General features: G+C 45.3%; 1 protein-coding gene across 4 annotated transcripts in view; it reads right to left on the bottom strand.

Moving 5' to 3' along the window:
• The window catches only part of Pcnx1 (pecanex 1), a 147,085-nt gene extending 125,860 nt beyond the window's left edge, over positions 1 to 21,225 (bottom strand). For all 4 annotated transcript variants that reach the window (XM_059279794.1, XM_059279795.1, XM_059279797.1 and 1 more), the window contains exon 1: positions 21,012 to 21,225. In XM_059279794.1, the coding sequence (XP_059135777.1) occupies positions 21,012 to 21,164 (153 nt within the window). In that variant the 5' untranslated portion in view covers positions 21,165 to 21,225. The remainder of the gene's footprint in view (positions 1 to 21,011) is intronic.
• Between the last annotated feature and the right edge of the window lie 1,343 nt (positions 21,226 to 22,568).

The following is a 22,568-nucleotide window of genomic DNA, read 5'->3' as shown; positions in this document are numbered from 1 at the left end:
CAGAGGATATCATTTAGACTACACTCAACCACAAATCCCAAACTTGGGTCTGAGAGAATTATTATGTGAAAAGTAACTTGTGAGGTCTCGATAATGTTTTGATTTATATGTGGTTTTCTGAGTCAACCTAACCACTCTGGAAGGAGTGCGGGATGAATTCTCTTGATTACTATCCCCTTTCATAAATCAGTGATGACATTATGGCACAGCCATCACTCCTTCAGGAGTTAAATCAATCTAAGTAAATCCCCGGGTAGATCAGGGCCGATTTCCATATGCAAATAAAAGGACCAGAAGCTATCTCATACAGTCTAACTTCAACACCTTCACATCTGCTGTTGACGTATTCAACAGAAACCATTTTTCAGGACTCAGAGTAAGGGCAATTAAACATTCACTAATGCTCTCTGTCAACACAACAACAATGTTATAGAATGGCAGCTAGGTCCTATAGTTACTATACCAAAAGAACAAAAACAAAACTACTTGTATTTGATAGAATTACCTTATGCATGTAATATAATGAGATCCTGCTTTTACACATAAGTATAACTATGTTCTTATAGACACAGTATACTATACAGTCACAAAAATGTCACAACGTAATAGCTCAGCTTAGGGCTTCAAACTATGATAAAATTAATTTTTATAGTTACATCAAAAATATCAAAACTATATCAAATAGAAATAATTTAAAATATTAATACACACAAAGATTAAATTATCAAGTTATTTGATTATATTCTTGTTTCATTAAAATTCAGTGAAATAGACTATAAGCTAAAATCCTAATATAAAATGAAAACCAGTAAGATTCATAAATCAAAAGTACATTAGCAATCCTAAGTCTATGACCAGAACCCATATATCCTCTTTACAGCACATCCACCCTAAACTCAATCTGTCTACAATAGAATGCTGTTACCCCATAATCCAGTTCTATTTTTTTAAGAGAAAGTACTGAAACTGGGCAATGTATCACACACCAGATGAAGACAAAGTGTGGCATATTCACTACCACAATTTCCATTAGAGCATCTTGGACATTCCCAGTGCATCACAGCTTTCCCCAATGACTGGCGCACCAGTTATCCCTGGGCACACGTTAGTTTCAAGCACTATTCTAAGGGATGCTTATAGAGTAATAAATACAAACTGTTCTCCGCGGGAGCCCTGAGAATGACTAATCTGATGCGTTATCTCACACTAATCCTTTGAAGAAAGTACTGTCATTATCTCCAATTTCACAGATAACAGACTCAGACTATAAAATCATTTGCCCATAGCCAGTGAAAAGGTAGAACAGGATTATATCCAGTCTGTCTCTAAAGCCTGAGATGTTCTTGCTTTTTTCATTACATGTATTAACTTACATTGCTCACATGGAGGCTACAGGACAACTTGGGAGAGGCAGTTCTCGTTCCACCTTGTGGGTCCCAGGAATCAAACTCGGGTCATTAGCCTTGGCAGCCAGTGTCTACCCACTGAGCCATCTCATTGACCTACCACGGACTGAATGTTTAACCAGCAGCTAGATAGACTAGACCCAGGCACGGTTTCTCAACCCTTCTCTTCCTCTAGGAAAGCCCTCCTAAAGAAATTTGTAGACATTTTCTTCTGCCAATCATACTGGCCCCTTGAAATTTTAATACCACAGATACGCTTGATATCTGTATATAATGTGTACATCTCTCTATACTTTATACTTAAAAAAAAACAAAAACAAAAAAACCTAAGGTCAGCAGGTGGCAGCCATGTACATCTTTAATCCCAGCACTCGAGAGGCAGAGCCAGGTGAATGGATCTCTGTGAGTTCAAGGCCAGCCTAGTCTACGGAGTGAGTTCCAGGACAGGCTCCAAAGCTACACAGAGAGACCCTGTCTCAGAAAAAATAATAATATTAAGGTCTACGTCACACTCACTCCAGAACTAATTTCTGTTCCCTTGATGGCCATACCTGAGAATACACGCTCTGGGATGACTTCTCAGCTCTAGGACTATGGACACGTCAGTTCAAACACCCTCTGGTATGGAGTGCTGTCCTGTGTACTATGGGATGTTGAACACTATCCTCAGCCTGTATCCAGCAGAAGCCCATGGCACTGCCCAAACCAAAATCATGTTAAAATCTTCCCCCAAATGCCCCTATCCTTGAACCATGCAGCTACGTGCTGCCATTTACAGGCAAGGACTGCCGATTCTGATCTTGTCCATAACTGGAATGAAGAGAGTACACACAGACTGCACGTGCTACATCTCTGCAGTTAGGATGAAGGAGCAGGCATAATGGCAGCCGCGGTGGCAGGGAGAGTCTGACTAGTTTGAACCCAGCAGGGAAAGAACCCTACATCAGACCAGTAAGTGAAAGGACATTAAAGTTTAATAACCCCATTTATCAAGTGTCACAGAACAAGACTAACCCCCACCCCCAATGATCAGTGAGACAAATGCTCTCACTGTAAGTATATGAGGCCATAACTAAATCCTGGGAGAGCAGTACATTCTACAAATGGACTTCCACAGTATCCATATACTATGCTAGTCAAGAAGCAAAGCCCAAATTAAGAACGCACAGATGGTGATGGAAACAATAGCCCTGAGAGTTCCAGAGTCAGAACACACACTGAAAACAACTGGGGCACCTAGAGCATCACAACTCAGTCACAGGCTGGCTTTCAGGAGCAGGGAGTGAGAAGCATCTTGCATGATTATATATAACAGAAGAACTGAAGGTGACTGTCGTGGGAGTCTTGATGTCAAAAAGAAGAATTAAATGGCAGAAGCAGTCTGAAATCCTATGCCAGTGATTTAATGCTGTGCAGTCTGTATCTTCATTTCTAAAATGTGAGTGAAGTTCCTCCATTCACAAACTATGCTGAGGATTATATTAGAAAACTTGAAAGTAGGTGGTGTATGGGTACACAACAGCATAATAAATATTTGAGGTTTTTAATAAAGTTGACACTCATAGTGACATGACAAAGACAAACCAACAGACCCCTGATCACATTTGGCTTAGATACTGAAAAGGAGCTTAAAAATGGATGTCATAGCTATGATTTGTGGACTGTATATGGATGTAAATATTAGTCTGATGACTGAGAAGAAAGAAGTAAATGAAAAATTGATGAATGATTCTGTAACACAGTAAAGAATTACTATTCAAACAAAAACACTAGAATTTCCACTAAAATACAAGAATTCCTATTGCAGTACGGGAAAAGACAAACTGTCCACATTTCCAAAGTTATTTAATACAGATGTGTAAAGCAATTGTGGGAAGAAAAACAGGATAACCAGAGAGGTGAAAACTGGGGCTAGTAAGACGGCTCCTTAGGTGAAGGTGCCTGCCTCCAAGTCTGGCACCGACATGCATCTCTAGAAAAGTAAAGACGGAAGGAAAGCCTGGGCATGGTAGTCACGCCTTTAATCCAAGCACTGGGTGACAGAGCCAGCCCGGTCTACATAACAAGTTCTAAGCCAGCCTGAACTACATAGTGAGACCCTGTCTCACTAAAACAGAAAGAAAAGAGGGAGGGAGGAAGGGAGGCAGGAAAGAAAGAAGGGAGGGGAGAGTCAACTCCACAAAGTTGTCTTCTGACCTCCACATGTGCCATGTCATATGCACACACACAAAAAATAACAAGAGTTTACACTGCAGGACAGCACACAAAGAGTAACCAGAGTTCACACTGTAGGACAGCACACACACAAAAAATAACAAGAGTTTACACTGCAGGACAGCACACAAAGAGTAACCAGAGTTCACACTGTAGGACAGCACACAAAGAGTAACCAGAGTTGACACTGTAGGACAGCACACAAAGAGTAACCAGAGTTCACACTGTAGGACAGCACACACAGAGTAACCAGAGTTGACACTGTAGGACAGCACACAAAGAGTAACCAGAGTTCACACTGTAGGACAGCACACAAAGAGTAACCAGAGTTCACACTGTAGGACAGCACACAAAGTAACCAGAGTTCACACTGTAGGACAGCACACAGAGTAACCAGAGTTCACACTGTAGGACAGCACACAAAGAGTAACCAGAGTTCACACTGTAGGACAGCACACAGAGTAACCAGAGTTGACACTGTAGGACAGCACACAAAGTAACCAGAGTTCATACTGTAGGACAGCACACAAAGAGTAACCAGAGTTCACACTGTAGGACAGCACACACAGAGTAACCAGAGTTCACACTGTAGGACAGCACACAGAGAAACCAGAGTTCACACTGTAGGACAGCACACAAAGAGTAACCAGAGTTCACACTGTAGGACAGCACACAGAGTAACCAGAGTTCACACTGTAGGACAGCACACAAAGAGTAACAAGAATTCACACTGTAGGACAGCACACAGAGTAACCAGAGTTCACACTGTAGGACAGCACACACAGAGTAACCAGAGTTCACACTGTAGGACAGCACACAGAGTAACCAGAGTTCACACTGTAGGACAGCACACAGAGTAACCAGAGTTCACACTGTAGGACAGTACACAGAGTAACCAGAGTTCACACTGTAGGACAGCACACAAAGAGTAACAAGGGTTCACACTGTAGGACAGCACACAAAGAGTAACCAGAGTTCACACTGTAGGACAGCACACAAAAAGTAACCAGAGTTCACACTGTAGGACAGCACACAAAGAGTAACCAGAGTTCACACTGTAGGACAGCACACACAGAGTAACCAGAGTTGACACTGTAGGACAGCACACAAAGAGTAACCAGAGTTCACACTGTAGGACAGCACACAAAGAGTAACCAGAGTTCACACTGTAGGACAGCACACAAAGAGTAACAAGGGTTCACACTGTAGGACAGCACACAGAGTAACCAGGGTTCACACTGTAGGACAGCACACAGAGTAACCAGAGTTCACACTGTAGGACAGCACACAGAGTAACCAGAGTTCACACTGTAGGACAGCACACAAAGAGTAACAAGGGTTCACACTGTAGGACAGCACACAGAGTAACCAGAGTTCATACTGTAGGACAGCACACAAAAAGTAACCAGAGTTCACACTGTAGGACAGCACACAAAGAGTAACCAGAGTTCACACTGTAGGACAGCACACACAGAGTAACCAGAGTTGACACTGTAGGACAGCACACAAAGAGTAACCAGAGTTGACACTGTAGGACAGCACACACAGAGTAACCAGAGTTGACACTGTAGGACAGCACACAAAGTAACCAGAGTTCATACTGTAGGACAGCACACAAAGAGTAACCAGAGTTCACACTGTAGGACAGCACACACAGAGTAACCAGAGTTCACACTGTAGGACAGCACACAGAGAAACCAGAGTTCACACTGTAGGACAGCACACAAAGAGTAACCAGAGTTCACACTGTAGGACAGCACACAAAGAGTAACAAGGGTTCACACTGTAGGACAGCACACAGAGTAACCAGAGTTCACACTGTAGGACAGCACACAAAGAGTAACCAGAGTTCACACTGTAGGACAGCACACACAGAGTAACCAGAGTTCACACTGTAGGACAGCACACAGAGTAACCAGAGTTCACACTGTAGGACAGTACACAGAGTAACCAGAGTTCACACTGTAGGACAGTACACAGAGTAACCAGAGTTCACACTGTAGGACAGCACACAAAGAGTAACAAGGGTTCACACTGTAGGACAGCACACAAAGAGTAACCAGAGTTCACACTGTAGGACAGCACACAAAAAGTAACCAGAGTTCACACTGTAGGACAGCACACAAAGAGTAACCAGAGTTCACACTGTAGGACAGCACACACAGAGTAACCAGAGTTGACACTGTAGGACAGCACACAAAGAGTAACCAGAGTTCACACTGTAGGACAGCACACAAAGAGTAACAAGGGTTCACACTGTAGGACAGCACACAGAGTAACCAGGGTTCACACTGTAGGACAGCACACAAAGAGTAACCAGAGTTCACACTGTAGGACAGCACACAGAGTAACCAGAGTTCACACTGTAGGACAGCACACAAAGAGTAACAAGGGTTCACACTGTAGGACAGCACACAGAGTAACCAGAGTTCATACTGTAGGACAGCACACAAAAAGTAACCAGAGTTCATACTGTAGGACAGCACACAAAGAGTAACCAGAGTTCACACTGTAGGACAGCACACAAAGAGTAACAAGGGTTCACACTGTAGGACTGCACACAAAGAGTAACCAGAGTTCACACTGTAGGACAGCACACACAGAGTAACCAGAGTTCACACTGTAGGACAGCACACAAAGAGTAACCAGAGTTGACACTGTAGGACAGCACACAGAGTAACCAGAGTTCACACTGTAGGACAGCACACAAAGAGTAACCAGAGTTCACACTGTAGGACAGCACACAAAGAGTAACAAGGGTTCACACTGTAGGACAGCACACAGAGTAACCAGAGTTCACACTGTCGGACAGCATACAGAGTAACAATGGTTTATACTGTAGGACAGCACACAAAGAGTAACCAGAGTTCACACTGTAGGACAGCACACAGAGTAACCAGAGTTCATACTGTAGGACAGCACACAAAGAGTAACAAGGGTTCACACTGTAGGACAGCACACAGAGTAACCAGAGTTCATACTGTAGGACAGCACACAAAAAGTAACCAGAGTTCACACTGTAGGACAGCACACAAAGAGTAACCAGAGTTCACACTGTAGGACAGCACACAAAGAGTAACCAGAGTTGACATTGTAGGACAGCACACAAAGAGTAACCAGAGTTCACACTGTAGGACAGCACACAAAGAGTAACAAGGGTTCACACTGTAGCGCCAATCAAAGTTCTTCGGTTCTTTATCTGGGCTGGAATTGAGCTGTGTTAAAGAGGAACTAAACAGGCAGTACCCACAAGAAACAGACTAAGCCCTCCCTCCCATGGTAAGCCTAGGAGGCCCCAACCTCAATCACACAAGGGCTTTTGCTGTCAGTGTAGTCAAGGAGCTTTGTTTTAGCTTTTCCAAAAGGCACATGCCCAGAATTGTCCCCCAAATACTAACGCATTGAAGTGGAGCAAAACAGGACCTCAGACAAATTAATTCCTAGTTATTTTTTATTATTTTATTTTAAAGAAAGGTAACGACTGCTCTATGCTACGAATAACTGTACGTAAGATTTCCCTGCACCACAGGCCAACAATCCTCAAGTAGAATATCATGATAAACTATAAAGTCAAAACAGCAGCAGCAACAGCAAAGCTCCCTAACACTCTTCTTAGGCAGATGACTAATTCCCTTTCAAAGGAAACGAACAAAGAGCAGTCTGCTTTATCCCAGGGCTAACCTCTCTCTAACTGGGCTGTGGTACAAATTTTACTCTCCTGGAAGAAAGAAATGAGAGGCTCCCAGGAACAGAGGGCAGGGGCTACAACCAAGGGTGGAGTTTCAAACGTCACATGAAGAATTTTAATTCTCCCCCGATATATAGCCAGGAAAACAGCTGAAGGCCACAGGTCAATGCCTGGAGTAAAGAGCTGAGTTGGGCTGTGTGATTTAGACCTAGATGTGTCTAAAGAAGGAAAGCTAAGGAGACACAACATATCTTGAGTGACATGGACGAAGCATGATGATGTGCACAAAAAACAGTGTGACATTTGACAGCAATAGAGAAAGATCACTAAATCAAAGGCAAAGGAAGAGAAACCGACAATGGAATGAGAATTATGTTAAAATTGAGAAGTCTGCAATCTGTAACAAACTGCTTACTTTGGACAATAAAATATGGCTGAGGTTTGCAGGCCCTGTACAGACTGAGCGGAGGGGAGTGGCACAATGAAACAAACCTGTGAAATGGGATAGTTTAGTTGGCCTAGACTTTTAAAATGTCAACTGAGAAATTGGTCTAAAGAGATGGCTCAGTAGTTAAGAGCACCTGATGTTCTTGTAGAAGACCTGGGATTGAGTAAGCACTTCACGACCATATGTAACTCCAATTCTAGGGGATCCCATAACTTCTTCTGACATTTAAGGGCACCAGGCATGCACACGGTACACATACTAACATATAGGTAAAGCATTCAATACACATAAAATAAAGGTACAAGCTAAGTACAGCCAGCATTAAAAAGTCAACTGGGAGGGAAAGAATGGTTAAATATAGCTGGATAGGGAAATCTGTCTAGAAATGGCAGGGTTTTTTTTAAATAATTTATTTATTTTTATTTTATGTGCATTGGTGTTTTGTCTGCATGTATGTCTGTGTGAGGGTTCTCTGGAACTGGAGTTACAGACAGTTGTGAGCTGCCATGTGGGTGCTGGGAATTGAACCCAGGTCCTCTGGAAGAGCAGCCAGTGCTCTCAACCGCTGAGCCATCTCTCCAGCCCCCTAGAAATGGCATTTTTAAAGATAACTGAGGAAGTCTGATACAGACCAGATGGCCCATCTTAGCAGATGATGGTCAGCTACTTTCAGTGTGATATGAGTACTACTATGATCATCATTAAATGGGAGATGAAGCCCAGCGTGAGGTGTCATGGTAACATACTTTCAAATGAGTCCCGTAGACTTGTATGAGACACCATGTTTTTTATAAAACCAAACATTGGTTTTATAGTTCAAGTAAATAGGACTTTCGAAGTACAGATGAATCTAGAAGGAGCCGTGAATGATCATGCAGCATCTCGCAACTTTCCTGTTCATCTAAAAAATCTATAAAACAGTAGAAAAATAAGATTAAGCTTATTTTTCAATAACACATATGCTTCAATACTGCTGTACTCATAATGGAGTAATAGACAAACTTAAGTATCTTTTTGATAATACAATGTATAATCTTTTTAGATTAGCTATGCTTTTTATCTTTTTAAAACATTTTCAAATTGAGGATTTTGTGTTACCAAAATACCAAAAGGAAAACAAATTTTAGAATCTCTTTTATCACCTGCCAAGTTCATTTTGTTTCTGCCATGAGGTCAGAGATGCCTGTGGAAACGACCTCTAACACAGCATAACTGCAGCGTGAATAAAGGAAAACCGGGCTGGGTGTAAATGGTAGTTGTGCTTACCTAACAGTTGTCTTTATGTCCTCTGACTGTTTCAGATCCTTTCCCAAGACGGTACTCTTCCAGCACAAATCACATTCTCGGACTGAAAAAGCCACTTACTGAGAAGCCAATACCACACTAAATATATAACAATCCAATACCTGACACCAGTAAACATTCCACCCAAAAGCATTTCTTCTTTCAATGAACAATCTTTTCCTCAGAACAAAGACCCATTTGCCTTAGGAAGGTAGTAAACTCAGAACCTCACGAAGAACAAAGGCATACGAGCGCATCTCCTGCATGTAAGGAAAACACACACACACGCACACACACACCACCCACACAGGTGGACTACCTACATCCTGCGTGAAGCATCCTAGGACAAGAACACTTCAGGACACTGAAGGGATTAGTCACCCTAGTCTCATCACCTCTAATTTATAAATTAAGGAAATAGCGGCTTTATATAGGAAGGCACAGGTGCCCATTCTGCCAAGAATAAGCTATCAAGACTTTCCATTTTGGAGTCTTAATTTTGCACAATTCTGCATGTGTTAAATGTCTGTTTTGAAATAGCTTAGTACTACAGGAGAGTAGTACACAGTTCAAAACTACTCAGAATAGTCTTCCTTTCTGTCCACTTAAAATGCATCTGTCACAGACACAAAATCTCTGAAAAAGATACATTTGGAAAATTGTTATAAATAGTACAAATCTCCAAAGACTACAGTCCCAGCCTGTTAAGGGAAAAGAGTGAAAAACATGAGTTAAAGATGATACAGCACAGAGTTCTGGGATGGCTCCTGGACCAGAAATGACAACTGGCAAAATCCACACAAACCTGTGGTCCGTTAATATTCCACACCAGTGCTAATATCCTCACCCAATAAACACATTGTGGTTATCCAACACTTTGATATAAAAGAAAGCTGGGAAATGTACGCAGAAGTTGTGCTATAGTACAACTTTTCTATAACCCTAAAATGATGGCAAAATGGGAAGCTTTAAGGGGGCTAACAGGTGGCTGGACCTGTTCAGCTTATGTCTAGACAACAGTATAACAAGAGGGAGAGGGAGGAAAAGGAGGAGGTGCAGCCTCCAGGAGTCAAGCTTCTCAAATTGTGACTAGGTTTCCTGGCTGCTCACCGATCAGCAGGCTCTCAGGGCTCTCCTTGGCTTACACAAAGCTCTACAGAATAGGACTTTCTTTCTCCCTGCCCAAAAGCCTCAAAAAGGAAACGGCTTCTTTTTCCTGGGTTTTCTTTTCTTTCTTATCTTAGCAAAAAGAAAGAGTCTGGCATCAACCATGCAAGTCTGAGAGGCAGGACCTCCAAGGAGGAGTGCCGATGGCTTCCCAGAGCTACCAAGGAACACACATGCACACGTCCAGCTTCCCATGCTACCAAGGAACACACATGCACACGTCCAGCTTCCCATGCTACCAAGGAACACACATGCACACGTCCAGCTTCCCAGAGCTACCAAGGAACACACATGCACACGTCCAGCTTCCCATGCTACCAAGGAACACACATGCACACCCCCAGCTTCCCAGAGCTACCAAGGAACACACATGCACAACCCCAGCTTCCCATGCTACCAAGAACACACATGCACACGTCCAGCTTCTCATGCTACCAAGGAACACACATGCACATGTCCAGCTTCCCAGAGCTACCAAGGAACACACATGCACACGTCCAGCTTCCCAGAGCTACCAAGGAACACACATGCACACCCCCAGCTTCCCAGAGCTACCAAGAACACACATGCACACCCCCAGCTTCCCATGCTACCAAGGAACACACATGCACACGTCCAGCTTCCCAGTGCCACCGAGGAACACACATGCACATGTCCAGCTTCCCATGCTACCAAGGAACACACATGCACACCCCCAGCTTCCCAGAGCTACCAAGGAACACACATGCACAACCCCAGCTTCCCATGCTACCAAGAACACACATGCACACGTCCAGCTTCCCAGAGCTACCAAGGAACACACATGCACACGTCCAGCTTCCCAGAGCTACCAAGGAACACACATGCACACCCCCAGCTTCCCAGAGCTACCAAGGAACACACATGCACACCCCCAGCTTCCCATGCTACCAAGAAACACACATGCACACGTCCAGCTTCCCAGAGCTACCAAGGAACACACATGTACACCCCCAGCTTCCCATGCTACCAAGGGACACACATGCACACCCCCAGCTTCCTGGAGCTACCGAGGAACACACATGCACACCTCCAGCTTCCCAGAGCTACCAAGGAACACACATGCACACCCCCAGCTTCCCAGAGCTACCAAGGAACACACACGCACATCCCCAGCTTCCCATGCTACCAAGAACACACATGCACACGTCCAGCTTCCCATGCTATCAAGGAACACACATGCACATGTCCAGCTTCCCAGTGGCACCCGAGGGAATCAGAGTCCCACCACTCACTCCACCGTGCTTGGGTAAAGTTCACCTGGGTAATTTACAAAGTCAAGGAGAGGTCTACAGAACGTTGGCTGGCCTCTTGGCTTTCCCTGCTCTTGTAGCCAGTGTCCAAGCACAGCTAGCAAATGCTTCTCACCTCCCCCAGCCACACAGAGACAGGGAACATCAACTGACTTAACCAAATAACATAATGAAGCAATCTCCTCTCAGAATTATCTGAGCACAAAATTAGGGAAAGGAAAAAAAAAAAAAAGGCAAATCAAAGTTGTCGTGCACTGCATATCAGTGCAGCAAAGAGCTTTAATTGGGACTAAGTTTGAATTAAAAGGTACTTTGAAAAAAATCTTGCCATTATCAAAGACAAAAATGTTCCTGAAATGTTTTATTCAATATTCCATTGAATAAGCAGCTTAAAACAATGCCACCTGTGTTAGGAAGAGCTGAGTGGGGCGAGAAGGGCACACTGGGCCACATTCTCACTCCAGCTGCTGGAGACTTAGGTCGGCATCAACCTTTGCGAGGACATCTTGGCAAACTCTGGCCACGCTCTCCTTTTCAACAGGCTTTCTCTGGCTCCACTCCTCTTCGCTTTCCGGCCATTATCGCCCTCTGCGCCCATTTGTAGATGTTCCTGGGTCTTGGAGTTCTGTCCATCGGTATTTTCTTTCTTAATTAGCTTTAGGATCTCCCTACAACACAGTATCTATATGCCAATACTTCAGATAAATAACTTTACCCCACACTTCTCTCCTGAACGTTCCTCTTCAACGTTCGGAACTCAAGTTCTCTGGTCTCAAAGACGCCCTCAGTACCATTTGCTCAGTCTCACTGCCACAGGCAATTCACTTTCCCATTCAGAGAGGAAAGCACTCCACATCTGGATCCTGCTCAGACCTGGAACACCCTCTGCAGCTCCTCCTCCCTCTCCACAGAAAACACCGGGTACTTCAAGCAGGTTAACAGATCCTACAAGATGGACCTCAACTTTGGGCTCGTCCTCCATCAGCATTCACTCTTTCCTATTTCTAGGAATTTAGACCAAAAAGTCACAACATTTAATTACAAGAATATTCACCCAGGAGTTTTTTAAAAAGTGAAAAAGTATTTGACCTGTAATTAAGAAAAAGATTTGCCACACTCTAACACATCACACTACGCTCTCTTTGAGCACTATTATGAACTCACTGTCCCAGCCGGGCGGTGGTGGCGCAACGCCTTTAATCCCAGCACTCAGCAGGCAGAGCCAGGCGGATCTCTGTGAGTTTGAAGTCAGCCTGGGCTACAGAGTGAGTTCCAGGACAGGCTCCAAAACAACACAGAGAAACCGTGTCTCAAAAAACCAAACAAACAAACAACAACAGCGTCAAAAAAGAAAACCAAAAAACGAAAAAGGAAAAAAGAACTTACTCTCCCTTGTGGAAACACCAGTCAAGAGACAACAGGAGGCTGGATACACTGCAAAGCGAACGGAGGGCGGGCGGGCGGGCATGAATACACAGGTGCACACACCACTAGAGGAGAGCACTGGATCCCTTGGAGCTGGAGTTGCAGGCAGTTGTGAGCTGCCTGCTGTGTTTTGTTAAAGACGAAATACTTTCCACGGTTTCAGAAACCACTGCAAGCCATAAAATCACTTCACTGTTGAAAAACTAGAGGAGTTTCTGTTTCTTTTCCAGCCTGTGAACACACTGATTCGATCAGGAAGTCTATCACTTCACTGACTTGACAAGTTACAATTCCCAGCATTTTACTAATGAGAATTTTTGTGCTGTCCACTTGGACTCTGGTTTTCAGTTCCATGCCTTCCTCTGCACATCCCTCTGTCTGTCCACTTGTTTAAAGCGATACCTATGGAGTTAGTGGTTTGTTTTCTGCTCTTGTTACAAACATTCAAACCTTGTCATTTTTAGTCAGGCAGTGGTGGAGCACACCTTTAATGCCAGCACTCAGGAGGCAGAGATAGGTGGAGACAAGGTAGATCTCTGAGTTTGAGGCAAGCCTAGTCTAATAGGGAATTCCAGGACAGCCAGGGTTACACAGAGAAACCCTGCCTCAAAAAACAAACAAACAAAAACGGTTCCCATAGGTCCATATATTTGACTGTTTTATCACCAGAGAGTGGAACTGTTTGAAAGGATTAGAAGGATTAGGAGGTGTGGCCTTGTTGGAGGAGGTGTGTCACTGGGGGAGGGCTTGGAGGTTTCAACAGCCCATGCCAGGCCCAGTCTTCCTCTCCCTCTCTGCCTTCCCATCAAGAGGTAGCTCTCCACTACTTCTCCAGCACCATGCCTGTTGCCATGGTGATGATGGCTGTATGAAGTTGTATGCAAACCCCCAATGAAATGTTTTCTCTTATAATAGTTGCAATGGTCATGTTGTCTCTTCACAGCAAGAGAACATGGACCAAGACAGTAAGTTACAGCCATGTTAGATCACTCCTAAGCATTTGAACAGACCCATTAGCTAGAGGGTTTGATTTTAATTTTTTTATTTATTTGGAGGCAGGGTCTCATAGCTCAGGCTGGCTAAAACTCTGTGTAGTTGAGGAGGATGGCCCAGGACTTGAGATCCTCCTGTCTCTACCTCCTGAGTGTTAGATTACAGTCTTGTAACCTCAGGTCTGGTTTACAGTGCTAGGAATTAAACACAGGGTATAGGCTATACTATATAAGTACAGTGCCAAATGAATTACATCCTCAGCCCCTGTGAGCCAGAGCTCTAAAGACACCAACCTTAAGAGAACCATTGCATAAGTTTTTACTAATTTTAAAGAATCTTTAAAGATGATAAAAATCGACTACAAAAATGGATAATGAAGGCGACGAGGAAAAAGTCAGAACCATAAATTTTACATGAATGATTAACTTAAGATAATCACTCCACAGGGTACTCAGCATATATTACTTTACATATTGTTATGTATGTATAACTGCACAAGGTTGTACACACAAAACCCACACAGTGCTACACTTTGAGTGACGTACAACTTTTCTGGGGTCATCCTGGCATTTGATTGTGTAGCCACAGAAACGAACTCTCCACATAACTCTGCCAGACAGCACAACCTCCTGTAACACCCCTTTTGCACCCAACTGTTCCACATCAGTTTTGGTGGCCAAGCTAAAGAAGGTCCACGTGTGTAATACAGTTCTCAATCAACAAATACTTACTCAAAGAAGACACTGAATCTGGCCCCTGCCCTCACTAAATTGATAAATCACCCTGGCAGTAAAGCTAACACTAAACAAAGACACAAACATGTGGTTGTGATGTACCATGGGAGAATGGACAAGACGAAGTGATGAAAACAGGAAAATGCTGTTTACAGTTCCAGGGTGAGGCCTCTGGGAGATGACACTCAAGCCAGGCCCTAACACAACTTGCAACAATCAGCCTGAGAACAACAGGGAGGGAGAGTCTCCTTTCAGAAGACAGAGCAGGTGCAGAGCTCCTGCAAGAGGAAGCAGCTTAGCAGGCTGAAGTGGAAGAAAGGAGGCCATGTGATTCTAGCAAAGGGGAAACTGCACAGACTACGAAAAGGCAGGGCTGGCTTTCATGCGGCCTCAGCAGAGCTGCTTGATTTTTATCTAAGCTCTACAGTAACTCATGCAGCGATACTAAAAGGGAGAAGCGACTGTTTCTAGCTCCATCCATTCTTAACAACTGGATAATATTCCACTGTGTAAATGTACCACATTTTCACTATCCATTCATCAGTTGATGGACATCTAGGCTGCTTCCAATTTCTAGGCTGTTAAGAATAAAGTGGCAATGAACATGGATGAACAAGTGTCTCTGTAGTAAGGAACAGGGTCCTTTGGGTATATGCTCCACAGTGGTAAAGCTGGATGTTATGGTAGATCAATTTTCAGCTTTTTGAGGACCCTCCACACTGATTTCTACAGTAACTGTACTAACATAGTAGATGAGGTAACTCAGACCCCAAAAGACAAACACTGCACCTTTTCTCTTACGTGCAGATGCTAGCTTTTTGAGATGTGTGTGTGTGTGTGTTTCAACTCAAATAATCACAGAGGTTGGGCAGGTAGTAAGGAAACAGGGAGGTGAGGGTCTTCCAAGGAAGGGAAATAGAATATAGTGTTATGAAGAGATAAAGGAGAAACTAGAATAGCATTAAATGGGGAGGGGGTTGGAGGGATGGGTAAAGAACAGGGAGAGACAACTAACACTAAAGGCCTTCTGAAAAGCCAGATGGGAGCCTACTACTGTAGAAACTTTCTACAATATATACATATACAAAAAGAATTTAATGAAGATGGGGGAGACAAAGCCCAACTAGACAGCTTACATTACCAAATAAAACCTCCAGTACCAGGAATGGGTTACATCTTGTTAAGTTGTTGGCCAAAGGGGTCCCACAGGTACCCCCAGATGGCTACCCTTCACAACCTGATAACAGATAACACTTACGTGACAGAACATCGAGAAACTGAGCTGGTGCCCAACTGGCAGCTTCCCTTCTACTGACTAACTCCACAGTGCTGGGAGGAGGAGAGAAGTGATCATCAATATCATCCAGATATGAACCCTGTGACCTACAACAACGGCCTGCCTACAAGATAGACTGGTGCAACATGGCACAGATGTTGCAGAAGCAACCGGCGGCTTGTTACAATCGGGTACAAGGCTCACTCCTTCATATGGAACCCATACCTGACACTTCTCAAGTGGCCATAGACCCTAGGAGAAAGCCCACTACTATTATTCTGCTAAATAAACATAGAAATAAAATGACTCCAAATGGCATGATGCTAGTTCCACAGATCGGTGCATCATCCCTCAACCTGCATCAGAGAAGCTTGTTCTTGCACAATTAGATGATAATTACCATAGAGACCCATAACCGGGCAATGTGCAGAATGAGAAGCCCTAAATGAGATGTCTTTATCCAACTCCTCCCTTCAAGGATTATGCAGAGGAGGCGGCAGGAAGACTCCAAGAACTAGAAGTATGGATGACTTCCAGGAAAGTATCTTCCAGGCATGACAAGAGCTGATGCACATATGAACTCACAGAGACCATGACAGTACCCAAAAGATCCACATAAGTTTCAACCTGATCAAATCCGAGCACTGAGTAGGGGAAGGAGGCACCAAGTTCCACCCCTAACCAAGAAGCAATTTGTTACTGATACTTAGTGGGAAAGGAAAAAAAAAAATCAATGAAGTGACTCTGGGTGTATCAACCACACTCCATAGCAGGCCCTGTGCTCACAAAACGGACACCATGCTTCCTGTGTGTATGCTTATTTTGTTTGGGTATTTTTCTGTCTTTTGGGGGGTTTTTGTTTGGTTTGGTTTTCTGGTTTTGGGGGGGTTTTGTTTTGTTTTGTTTGAGAGAAAAAGAACATTTACTTGGGTAGGTAGGGAGGTGAGGAGGATCTGGGAGGAGTTGGAAGAGAGGAAAGAATATAATCAAAATATGTTGTATGAAAAAAATTTAAACCAATAAATATAAAAGGAGGTGGCACCCAACTGATTTACGTCTTCTGCTTATGCTAAGAGTTGTAAAGGGGTAAGAATAGATGCCAAAGGCCAGTTACGTGGCTGGTACAACAATATACTATATATACTGTGAGATATACATATATATATATACACACACGCTATATATATGTATGTATGTACACATATATATACATATATATAAAATAACAGTGCAGACAAAACAGGCTGGAGGAGGAAGTGCAAGGAAGAGCTGAGTTACTCTTGACAGCAGACTTGGTTAAGGGGTGTGTGTGTGTGTGTGTGTGTGTGTGTGTGTGTGTGTGTCTATAATAAGAGCAAAGGAATGGTGCAGCACCATCACACCATTAAACAATACACAACAGTGAGGAAACGTTTCTTCTTCTCCTCCTCCTCTGTTTGTTCATTAGCTTTTCACTTTTTGTTTTGGAATGGGAGCATCCAATTAAAATTCAAGTTTATTTTTTTAATTTTATTTGTCTGGGTGTCTTGCCTGCATGTCTGTACATCACTTGTGTGGCTGGTGCCCTTAGATGCCTAGAAAGGGGCATTGGATGCTCTGGAACTGGAGTTACAGACAGTTGTGAACTGCCATGTAGGTGCTGGGAATTGAACCCAGGCACTCTGGAAGAGCAGTCAGCACTCTTAACCACTGAGCCATTGCTAAAGCCCCTCAGAATGGTTTTAGACATGATTTCTCTTAGATGCCTCAAGGCAGTCCTGAAAACATGTATCAGCTTAGAAGTTAAGACTAGGCTAGGAATTACAGGAATATTGATCAAGTTCTTCAAACTTACCTAGCATGTAGTATATAAATGAATGAACCACACTCTAGATGTTCTGACCAGAACAGGTTTATACATGTACACATTTTTAACACTGTCAAGTAATTTTTGATGTGAACTAGACTCTGAGAACCTCTTGTGTAAACAGACTGGAGGGAGAGGGGTGCCCAGAACTGCACCCAGGGCCTCATCTATGCTAGGTAAGCATTCTACCCTCAGCTTATCTTAATGTAAATACATTTTAGAGTATTTCATCATCTAGACATATAATTCTTTATAGAGGACAACTGTATGTGGAGCAATATGTTACGATAACGGTTTCACTCAATAAATTCAGAACTATCTAATCTCTTCCAGGCATATAGCATTATAGAGAAAAATTCTAACTAGACATTCTTTGAAATGTCATTTACTGAAGGCTTTTCTCAAGTTGAATAATCTATTTCACAAATATTTCCTTGTAAAGTACTCATGAAATATGTCACACATGAGCAAATCAAAAATCAGGGTTCAGGAAAGTAATCTTGCCCAAAGAACACAAATCAACAGCAAAACCAAGATTCAAAAATCAATACACACCTATTCCAGTGAACTTCTCACTCCTCCCACAAAAAGCTACCCTATCCCAAAAAACTCACCCATTATAATGATATAAAGGGAGTAAACAAGGTTAATCAGTAAACAAAACTAATAAGTTAAGCATGAAGATTTTCCTCTTGATTTCCACTACTTAGAACTGTAATTGCAGAAACTGTATCTTACCCCTTTGGAAAGACCTACAAAAGCTGGGAGACAGAAAAGGGGTGGGTGTGTGTGTGTGTGTGTGTGTGTGTGTGTGTGTGTGTCTGCATATACACATGCATACATCATGCCCATAAGGATCCTGGACGGCGACTTTGGCTTCAAAAAGTCCTGTATAAATCCCAGTTCACATATCTGCCTAAGGCAATAAAACAAGTCACAGTGGCTTAGCCACATGAGGATCCTTAGCTGGCTAAGAACCTGTACACAAATGTGCTCAGTAAAGTCACCATCACTTACTGGAAGAACACATGAGTAACAACCATGGGTGAGGTTTTAACACAGAAGGCAGGATTTTGCTTTAATTTGGATATATATGTCACAATGTCTACTTACTGCAGCTACTATAGCACCTGCATGTTTCCTAAAATGCTACCAGTCCTCTTTACTGACTCCCCTGACCATGACCTCTGATCATTCATCATCCCTACAGTTCTAATGCTTGCTGCTGCTTATTATCCCCAGGCTAGACTTCAAGTTCCCTGACAGAAGAAAGTGAGTCCTGCTCATTTCTAATCATCTGTTTAACATCTCATTACTGTGTGTCTTGCACTGCTCTAAGTCCTGAGAATACAGCAATGAACAGAACGAATGAAGCTCCCGCCTGGTCAGAGCCTATAGTCTAGTATTAGCTGACACAGTGTAACAAGGTAACAAAACATTAAGTACATGTATCAGCCAGCAGAAAATGTTATTTAGAAAGCGGACAGAAGAGTTCAGAAGCTGCTATGTTACTGATCAAGAAAATCTCCCATGCCAGAAACCTGAAACAATCTAACCAAAGCAAGCCACAATCATCTGGAAGGGAAGAGTTCCCCCAACAGTAGGAAGAACAAGTGCAGACCGCCCAGAGTACAGCGGCAGTACAGCAGCTGCCGGGCAGAGCACTAAGCAGGCAGAGACCTGTGCGTGGACCAGGACAGAGGCACGCGCCGATCTAAGCAGAAAAGCCATTCCTCTAGTGTCCTCAGTGGTTCTGTTAATTCCACAAAGAGGCTTACACCCAAACCTTACAGCACATAGCAACAAATCCTAACCTCCGGACAATCATTTTGTCTTAAACCTACAACCTGTCTGGACACAAGAGAAGTCAGCTCTGAATGCTCTGTGAGTCTGAGGATCCCCACAACCAGAGCCATGGAGCTGCTCATTAACGACATCGTATTCCTGGAAGGTACCCTGATGCAAAGTGAACCTGGTCGGCCAAAATGAATTGAAATTTTAACACTTGTGATAAATTTTCCGATTTTGACAAGACTGAACAAGTCCTGGAATAAGCCATCAGCGTTTTTAAAAATAGCTCCTTCAAGCTCGTGTAAGTCCCTTTAAACACATTTCTTTGAGAAATCAGAACCTGCTTGACAATGTGACATTTAGCGCACACACTCACCATCCCCCAAGGCATATTCCTGCCAATTAGTGATACTGAGCAATGAGGCAAATAGGCTGTCTTAACTTATGGCACTTATCACACTCCTATTCCGGGATTTTCTAATCCAGCACCTTTCTTCTAGCCTTGAAGAACTACGAAGTCAGCAGAAATTCCCTGAAAATAAGTTACTATCCTTCCTTCCAATTAAAATTTGAAAGCTTTATTTCCCCAAATGTCCCACTCTAAAATACAGTATTTTTTTTTTTTAAAGAAATGTGCTAATATCTTTCAGGAAAACATCCTTTAAAAACACTAGAGAGGTGGCTCACGCTTGTAATCCCAGTGAACTCCCGAGGCCTGGACTACACAGTGCGTTTCGGGCCAGCCTTGGCTATGGAAGGAAACAGTCTGGGAACACTAAAAACACTTCAGAGGAACTGGCCCTAGTGCACCCAGCAACAGGCGGTACTTTCCTTTTCCCTGCCAGTCAAAGGCCTTGAACCAACGCAAACAAATGGGTGAAATGCCAGCCAGGTTCCCGTGTCTCCCCGCTCCCTGCCCGGAGCGCCGGCCTGGCAACACCACACCAGCCTCTCGCCGCGGGGTTGAACCGAATGGAACCCGCACCCAACCGATGAGCGGTTTGCAGAGGCACGAACCCGCCCGGGGTTTCCCCCAGCACGGGAAGCGAGTGCGAGCCGGGACACCCCGCGACTCCGCTCCGGGCGGAGCGCGCACGGCCTCCCCCAGGCTCCGCACAGCCGGGGCCGCGATGCGGGCGGGGGGAATGCCCCGGGGAGTGGGGCAGGAAGGTAGCCCGAGGCCGGGGAGGACCGGGGACCCCGATGGGAAGGCCTCGGGGCGCAATTTACGCAGACCGGTACGCGAGGCGCGAGGAAGCGGGACCCGGCCGGGGACCGGCGGGAGGGAGGTGCTGAAAACAGGGGAAACCCGAGGCGGGGAGCGGGGCGGGGGAGGGGAGCGTCCGCCCGCCGCCACCAGGACAGCGGCACGCCGGGAGGACAGGGGTGCGACCCCGGGACACCCCCCCCCCCGCCCGAGGACCCCCACCACCCCGAGCGACCGCAGCGCGTCCCCGCCCCCACTCACCATGTAAAGCGTGAAGGGCAGGCCGAGCAGAAAGAGCCACAGGTAGAGGTGGAGCGCGTTCACGAAGGTGGCCTGGTGCGGGTCGTAGTACCAGCCGCCGCTGAGCGCGGCCCACACCCCCTGCCGGAGGATCTGCAGCGTCTGCGACCCCATCCCCACCCGGCGTCGCCGCCGCCGCCGCCGCCGTCCCCGCCCCGGCCCCAGCTTCGGCCTCGTCGCCTGCGCGCCCGCGGCCCGGTCTAGCCCCCTCCCGAGCTCCGGGAGAGCGGCCCGGCGCCGCAGCGCTCGCAGTTGCTGTTGCAGGAGGAGGAGGAGGAGGAGGAGGAGACGGGGGAGGAGGCGGCGGCAATCGGCGGGGCTGAGAGTGGTGAGGACGAGGAGGAGGAGGAGGAGGAGGCCCGGCTCCGGCCCGCCGCCATCTTGTCGCCAAGCTCCGAGCCCGGCCCGCCAGCGCCTCCGCCACCGCCGCCTCTGCCGCCGCGACCCCCGCCGGCCGCCAGCCGGGACCCGGCGGAGCAGGCGACCCGGCGCCCGGGAGGACGCGGAAGAAGCCGCGCCCCCTCCGGCTCCTCCTCCCGCTCTCTCCGCCCGCGGAACGGGCCCCACGGGTACGCGCAGCGCCTCGGTCGCGTGGGCGCCTCCTGTTGGCGCCCGGCAGAAGTGTGCAGACGCGGCCTCAGGCCCGGAGTGGGGGTGGGGTAGGGAGGGGTGGGGGGACACGTGCCCGGGGACCCCCACCCCCACCCCCTGCGCCGCCGGGCAAGACCCACCCAGCAAGCTCAGTGACCGGGAGAGCTTGCCTGGCTGGCATGGGTGGCATTTGTCCAAGACCTAAAAAAAAAACCTTTGGGGGTATAAACTGAGATTGACACTGCAGGCCTGGAAGAATCAAGGCTGAAGCATAGTTACAAAGTCACAATGCACACAATTTGAGCAGGAACTGGGTCAGCCCTTTGGTTGCCCCCCCCCCCCAGGTAGTTTGGGTGAGAAGGAGGGCGACGGCGAGAACGGGGAGCATTTACTGCTTCCACATAGGCATAAATTAATACAAATTGCAAGAGATATAAAAGTATGACATGAACAGGTTATGGGTGCACCACAACTCTTTCAAGTGTTGTTAACTAGTAGCCATTTTTATCAATGGGCCAGTCTCAGCGGGGTTGAAAGATTACCGACTCCACCCAAATTTTGAATGGGGTCTTGTACTTCTCTTTTTACACTTGTGAAAACTGGGAATCATTCTTGACCCTGTCTAATGTTTCTGAAGTATGTCTGATCTCACTGGATGATTTTTTTTAAGAGTTTGAAGGTTGAGTTTATTGTAGCAATAAACGTACTCTGTTTTCCCAGATTAAAGTTGCTATAATTAATGAGGGGAAGCAAGTGAGCCAGAGCAGCGGATGACGTTTTTAAAAAGTGGCTAAAAACCCATTGCAATGCCTCCGGGTGTCATGATACTGTATGGCTGGTTATTTTCACACCTGTTTCACTTAATCTTCACAACACTCCTTTGAGGCAATGCCTTGGCTATCCTTATTTTTATCAATGAGGGCTGTG

This window comes from Peromyscus eremicus, chromosome 14 (genome assembly GCF_949786415.1).
Source record: "Peromyscus eremicus chromosome 14, PerEre_H2_v1, whole genome shotgun sequence".
Lineage (NCBI taxonomy): Eukaryota > Metazoa > Chordata > Mammalia > Rodentia > Cricetidae > Peromyscus > Peromyscus eremicus.
The sequence above is the reverse complement of the archived record's forward strand: the minus strand, read 5'-3'. Positions and strand labels throughout refer to the sequence as shown.